We start from the raw sequence: 7,282 nt of genomic DNA on the forward strand, positions 1-7,282 counted from the left end.
TCTACGTGTGAGGGTGTGCGTATGTGTAACTCTGTAAGTGTGTGGAGGGGTGCCTCTGGATGGGCATGTACATCCCGCCGCATCCGAGCCTGTATGCGTGGGGCGTGTGTACGCCCGGAGGTGCGCGTAGCAGTCGGGGGGGTGGGGGGGCGGGAGTGTAAGTGGGTGCGCGGACGCGCGGATGTGCGAGGGAGCGTCCAGGGGTGCGGGGGGCGCGGGGCCGCGTGCGCGCACGCCCCCGGGTGCCGGTGCTTCACCCTCTGCCCCCGCAGGACGTCGAGGCGGCGATGAGGCTCCCGCTGGCTTTCGCCGTGCTCCTCCTGGCCTCGGCGCAGGCGCTGGCCCAGGACCTGGGCGCCGCCGACGACCTCAGCTACTGGTCCGACTGGTCCGACGGCGACCAGGTGAAGGTGAGCCCCGGCGGCCGCTGCTCCGCCCGCCGGCCCCGCGGCCCCGCGGGGGTGGGGAGGGCCGGTGCCGGGCGCTGCCCCCGGGGTCCGCGCCCGCCGGCGGGGCGGGGGCTCCGCGCTGAGCGCCGGCGCTGTCGCCCCGCAGGAGGAGCTGCCGCCGCCCCTGGAGCACTTCCTGCAGAGGATGGCCCGCAGACCCCGGCCCCAGCAGTTCTTCGGCCTCATGGGCAAGCGGGATGCCGGTGAGCGGGGCGGGGGGCTGGCTCCCTCTCCCGCCTCTCTGCATGCCTCTCCTAGTGCCGCTCCAAACTTCCCGGCGGGTGTCACTCGGTTTTAATGCGTGAAACCTTTCTCAGAAGTTGCGATGTGGGTTGTTTGGTTTGGGGTTTGGTTTTTTTTTTTTTTTTTGCCAGTTTCGTATCGGGTAAAGTCACCGATTGGAAAAGAGTGGGCTTCACATTGAAGTGCTAGTGCACTCCAGTTACCGCACGTAAATACCAGTCAGGAGTGTCACGATAATTCACAGGTCAGCATATGTGCCACTGAATTGCCTGAGTATGGAGATCGGTTGTCTATTCAATTGTTGCCCTGTTTTCTACATGTTTACTGATCCAAGAATTGAGCTAAGAAATTGGAGCTAAAGAGATCTGAATTGTGTGGGTTTAGCGAAAACAAATTTTTGTAGTCTCTTCACAGAGAAATGCAGTTGTAAATGATCGCCTTAATTTCCCTTAAGTGGAATATGCGTAGGGTAGTTTCTGTATTTGAGTCTTCAGAGCATTGCAGTAGCATCACACATATATGCCAATCCTTTTTCAACAACTCTTTTTCCTTTTTTTCTCTTTCCTTGCCTCTTCCAATCAGGATATGGCCAGATCTCTCACAAAAGTAAGTCTAAAAAATGCAAATATTTTAAGTAATTATTAGAAGATATTCAAATAGGGAATAGTGTATTTGAGGGGATTAGTTAGAAGGTGACTGGGTTCAGCTAAGGACTGGCAGCACCGGTGGTGGAGAAATAGTCCATTAAAGGATTGAACCCCCCCAGTGCAGCCGTGAGCCTGTACCTCATCTGAGCCACCACAAGCTTTGAGATTTCAATCCACATTAACGTGTGGATGTTGCAGCTCTTACTTATTTCCCATGGCGGGGATTCTGTAAGCCTTTCTCATAGGCAAGGCAGGCTTACTGCCAGACTTGGAGAGGAGCAATTAAGACAGCAAAATCTGGAAAATTAGAATAGTGAATTCCCAAATCTCTGAGAATGATTCCACGGGAGGGCCTATGTCATCGCATGCGAGATACTGTGTCTGCGCTCTCAGCGTTGTCTGGGTGGGAATCAGACCCCTGCTCACAGCAGGGGCTGACTGATGATGTGCTGCCATATAAACAAGCGTAACTTGCCCCTTTAATGAGCGTGCCTTGCTTTGCTTCTGTGTAACACCAAGCGGGAGATGGTATCAGCAGTGTGGTGTTACCTTGTTCTGCACAGTGACAGTTTTATTCTCTGAATTTATCTGAAGAGGCTTAGACAGGAGCCGGAAGACTTTTAATAAGTAAAAATGATCTTGTATTCTGTGAGACCTCCTCTGTCCACAGAGGTCGGTAACTGTCCCAGTGTTCTGTTAGCCACAAGATTTTATCACTAGGGTTATGTATTGCGAGACCATAAAGAGTCTGATACAAGGCTCATGCCAAATAACCTGCTGACTAATGTAAAAAATTATAGCTGAAAAATTAAAAACTGCTGAAAATATTAAAACTGAAAAAATTAAAAGTGCTTCAGCTTGAAATAATACCTGTGAGGTCTGAGGATCATTCAGCTGGCTTTGTAGATGAATTAGGCAAGCAAAATTCTTTCCAAAGAGAAATTTCTAAGTTTGCCCCAAAAGTCAGCTTAGAAAGAATGGCTCCTTTTTATTCCTTATCTGAAACTATAGCTACCACCATATCTGATACACGCTGTAGGCCAAAACTTGGAGTAATTTATCCTCTACACATCCAGTGCCTTGAGGAGAACTAATGGGACAGGAAGGTAATATCTGAACTCATAAATATTCCAAAAATAGAGTCAGACTGTCTAGCTCAGACATGTCCAGACATAGAGTCCCATTGGCTTCCTCTCCAGTAAGGGCTCTGCCTGACCTGTGAGGAAGATTTTTCTTCCACATTACAGAAAAAAACACCAACCTGTAGAAGAGATGCATCACACAGATGCAGGCTATGCCAAGACACTGCCTTCTTGTGCATTTGCTGAAATCAATAGGAATTGTACGGGGAGAGGAATAAGAATCAGTTATTGGCCATTGTTTTTCCATTATACTTAAAAAAACCACAAACCAAAACAAAAAGTCTATTTGAGTTAATGAGAAGATGTCCACTAACTGGCCTGTGCCTTGGTCTAACCTGTTTAGTCTGATTAGTCAGGCTGATGTTCATTCTCCGTTGTCTGAGAGTGGTGTGAACAACTAGACTGTGAGACGAACAGTTTTGGAGCCTGTGTCTTCCTTCCTCATGAGAACACGTTACCTTAAAAGCCTGTCTATTTAAAATGTATTAAAACACCCCCAAATATATTTTTTCAGGGCATAAAACAGACTCCTTTGTTGGACTTATGGGCAAAAGATCTTTAAATTCTGGTATGTATATGACTAAATCTGGTACTCGGTAATATACAGCCTCTTCATTCTGTTCCCTCTTTGTTCTCTCCCAGGGGATGGAAGAAGCAGCCTTTATGTAGTGTAGACCTGGAGTTTTCTGAAAAAGGGTCAGCATTTTCTTTGTTAACCAAGATATTTCAGGGTCTGCTTCACTCCAGTGCTTGAGGTGATCGGGCTGGTCTGAGCTGCAGGCAATGCCAGGTAGAAGTCCCTAGGGCACTTTCCTTGCTGCCCTGTCCTCGCCAGCAGCATGTTCTGCCGGTCCCCAAGGCGCTCATACTTAAGAAAAAACTAAATTTTACTGACGCATCAAGAAATATTCAGAGGCTGAAAATGTAAAGCTCATTTAAACTTGTGATCCAAATCCAGATCTCCCCAGGTAAAGGGATATCCTCATTGTCTCTGGAGATCATTATTCCTCCAACTTGGAGCAGAAGGTGGAAGAGCAGAGGTCTGCCATTAACACCACCTCATTCTGCAGGTCAAGCTGTTAAACATTCCCAGCCTCTTCCAGCTTTTCATTTACCTAAAAAAAAAAATAGCAACAAGCATTTTAAACTTTGAACTGATACTGTGAATTTGTGTTATTTTCCTGTAGCATCCATATAGGGCAGAATCCTCCTCCCTCACGTGCACAGCCCCTGTGAGTAACCGCAGACTGCCCGTAGCTCTAGCTTCCCTGTGCCATAGGGCTGTACTGAGGAAATCCCTCACTGTGAACCAGAAAGTGTCAGTTAATTCCCCAGAATACGAATTAAAAAAATAAAAACCCTAATATGTATTTCATGTCTCTGAAATAGTTCTCACTGTTTTGTTAAATGGATGATAAAAGTTAAATTACTAGCTGACACCTTTATATTATGTGGATACACGCTGTGATCTATATTCTGCAATTATGGTTGTCAGTAACTTTTCTTTTCAATTAAACCCTGTTCAGACTAGTAATATTGCTCTCTGCATCATTTTGCAAATTGCTATGTATCATGAATAATTTTGTACAATTTTATCTGTGGTGGCAATAGCTATTAAATGCATAATACCTGTAAATATATCTGCTATCACAAAAGTAAATACCTGGAAGTAATAAATTTGGTTTGGTTTCCACTGGGATTACATTTACATTAATATGAGAATGTAAGATACAGCAAATGTTTAAAAAAGGCAAAGATTTTATTGCTCTAATTTCAAAATTGCTGGTATAGTCAGGGTACTGTTATGTGGTATTTGTAACAAAGGGGAATAATGAAATTTTACCCTGCCAGGCTAGGTAATACCTGTCTGACAGGTAAAACTAGAATTCACTGCTTTTCTGCCCGATTCCCTGAGAGGAGAATAGTAAGAAGTTGCTTCTGCTCCTCTGGAGGAGAAGATAGGTCCTAAGGACTGTGTAATCAAAGCAAGATCAGGAGTATGTGCTAGGACTGTCCTTACTTCTCCCTGCTGAAAGATATTTAACTGGGCAGGACCTTTTCTTGGTGCCGTGCCTTGGTGCCGTGGTTTTCTTCTGCAGAAAGCCCCTGAGTCCCCTGGCAATGTGTAGGAGCTCACACCGCCCCGCTGCTGGGTGCGAGTGCGGTGCTGATTTAAAGCCTCGGGTGACAAAGCAGAGTACCGGGATGCTGATGTCTCCGTTGCCGGTTTGGTAAAATGGGGTCTGACACTGACTGTCTCCCAAGCTGTGCAGGCTGTCAGATGAACGCTCCAGGTAGAAGCTAGAAAACAGTCACACGTACAGTAAAGATACTATAACAATCCATACTGAGAAAGAAAGTTCCATTCATTTTGCATTTAGCCTTGTGAAAATTGAAGTCTTGCTAATTTAAAACTGTCACTGATCCAAAATGCCAGCTCCCTGCAGGATGCAGTGCTGAATCCCCCCAAAGCAGCTGTGCATTGCATGCAATAGTCAGGCATGCATACACTCCGTGAAAGCAATCCTCCCTTTGGGGTCAAAGCAAAGATGACTGCTGACCAGCTATGTCACCCTACAGTCAGGCTCTGCCCAAGGACTCTCTGGGTTTCCCTTTCAAAAGAGCAAGAAGGAGAGATCTACTGCTACTAAATGCTAAATATGTTCCTGAAGACATTTTAGGCTGTGGTTGGTCCACAGGGTAGTCTGAGCTTTGCTTAGCTCCTGCTGCAGACTTTAGTAAAAGGTATCACTGTGTGCAGGGCTTGGGGACAGGGAGGGTTTAAACGTGGCAAAGAGCTGACTCTGCAGGACAGAAGGTGGACATGTTGAAGCAGAAAGCCTCTACCCACAAATTGATGTGAGTGCTCAGATCCCATCATTTAGATGGATTACTGGAATGTAAAAAGGCTCTGAGTTAATGGTGCTTCAAGCAGCCTGAGAGATGAGAGTTAGAAAGCACTGCTCAGACCTCCAGCCTCCTGGAGGATAGTGTAGTCTGAGGGGTAAAACCAAATCAAAACAGCTCAGGACTGGGTCAGGATCCCTCATCTTGGGTCCAAACGCTCTGACGGGGTCCGGCGGTGACCCAGCAAGCTGCAGGTCTCTGACGTTTCCTTGTGCTTGCTGGGTTTTACGCAAGGCTGTACCACATGCTTCATTCTGCTTCATTTTTTGCAGGGTCCTCTGAAAGGAGCATAGCACAGAATTACGAACGGAGGCGTAAATGAGACATTCCCGTGCATTATTTATTAAACTTCATTTGTTCCAATGGCCAATGAAGTGTAATATAAACTAACCACTGTACGGAATAATTATTTATTTAATAATAACCGATGGGTTTTGGTTGGTTTTTTTTTTTTTTTTTTGAGTTGTACATTCAATAAAATGATTATTTTTCATATTGTGGCAGCGATACATGTTGTGTAGGTACGGTGTGGTTCTGAAAGGACCAGCAACCCTGGTGATGTCTCACAACAAAGCACATTGTTTGATATGACCCGTAAAGTTACGTTCACTAAACAAAGAGAATATTCTTTTGTTTGTTGAAAGCGAGTCTATAGGCTTCACAGCCAGTGCAGAACAGAGCTGATGTACAGTCTAGTGCCTCAATTTGTTTTCATGGTTTATAATGTACTGTAATTTCCGTATCAAAAAATATATTTGTATCATTGCAGCATGTTTTATGTTCTGTGACTACGTATCTATATATTTTAAAAAGGGGGGGTGGCTAAGGTTTGAATGTGAATCCGAGGTCTTCATTTCATAGTCTGGAATTTTATGATAGTAACATTTTAAATAAAAACTACTCTGGGGATTTTGCAACATACTTTATTTGGTGATAGTGATGGCGTTATTTCCCAAGTCAGTCCGGAATGAGACTCAGATCCAAGCAACGGTGGTCTGAGACCGGAAAGAAATATCAAATTGATGTCTTCCTTTTGCAGGGAGGCTGTGAGCCTCATAGTGTGGGTTTAGTGAATGCTTTGGGGGATTCCCTACTGGAGACAGGCATTCCCGGGATTGCTCTGGGTCACACAAGGTGCCATCCATCCTAAACCCAATGGAAACTAATAAGTGTGCTGCCTGAATGAAAAGGGCCCGAAGTATCCCCTAGCTCCAAGTGGAATAATTTGCTGTGGAATTCATCCACTATTGCAGGTTTATTATTTGAAAGCCAAACTTTTAATAAATTCTAGCTCTCAGCTCCACAATAAAAGCACCTGTTGGCTTGAATCCATGCAATATAAGAGAAAAAAATGTGACTGTAATTATCTTTTTAATTAAAATGTCTGGTTACTATATTTCCAGGACAGTCCCAAAATGGTACATACATATCACCAGATGCCAAGGCATCTGGAGATCTATATTCTTTCCACCAGCTAAAAGCTACAGTTCTCTGTTTGTTGCTACCATACGAGCTTTCATCACAGATGAATCAGCAGTGAAAACAGCCAGCATATACAAAACAAATTTCAAAATAAGTAATACAGAGTGATTAACTGCTTGTTGTTTTCCATTTTGGAAGTGAACTTGGCAACCTCCATTTTCAAGTTTACCTGGGGCGTCCCCACAACTGCACCCATTAAGAGCGGGTGGGCATAGGACCCCCCTCCTGCTAGGCTCGGAGCAGCACCTGAGCCTGCCCGTGCTTAAAACAGACCCCACTTCCAACTAAGTAGGAGCCGGCTCTAGCGAGGTGGGGAGCTACACGGTGGGAAAACTGAGACAGACTGGCGACAGGGACCACGCTCGTGTGAGACACAGAGGTTTTACTAGCGCTCTGCCAGCTCTTCATCTTG

General features: G+C 45.5%; 1 protein-coding gene across 2 annotated transcripts; it reads left to right on the forward strand.

Annotated features, from left to right (window-relative positions):
* Window positions 1-287: 287 nt before the first annotated feature.
* On the forward strand, window positions 288-5,748 carry TAC1 (tachykinin precursor 1). Of its 2 annotated transcripts, XM_075495535.1 has the most exons (5): window positions 288-410; window positions 556-652; window positions 1,275-1,298; window positions 2,996-3,049; window positions 5,661-5,748. In XM_075495535.1, exons 1-5 carry the CDS (start codon window positions 288-290, stop codon window positions 5,708-5,710), a joined length of 348 nt encoding a protein of 115 aa, XP_075351650.1. In that variant the 3' UTR covers window positions 5,711-5,748. The 2 variants fall into 2 exon arrangements, with proteins under 2 accessions (XP_075351650.1, XP_075351651.1); XM_075495536.1 differs by lacking the exon at window positions 2,996-3,049 and having other exon boundaries at window positions 5,661-5,710.
* The last annotated feature ends 1,534 nt before the right edge of the window (window positions 5,749-7,282 follow it).

This window comes from Mycteria americana, chromosome 2 (genome assembly GCF_035582795.1).
Source record: "Mycteria americana isolate JAX WOST 10 ecotype Jacksonville Zoo and Gardens chromosome 2, USCA_MyAme_1.0, whole genome shotgun sequence".
In the NCBI taxonomy this organism is placed as follows: domain Eukaryota; kingdom Metazoa; phylum Chordata; class Aves; order Ciconiiformes; family Ciconiidae; genus Mycteria; species Mycteria americana.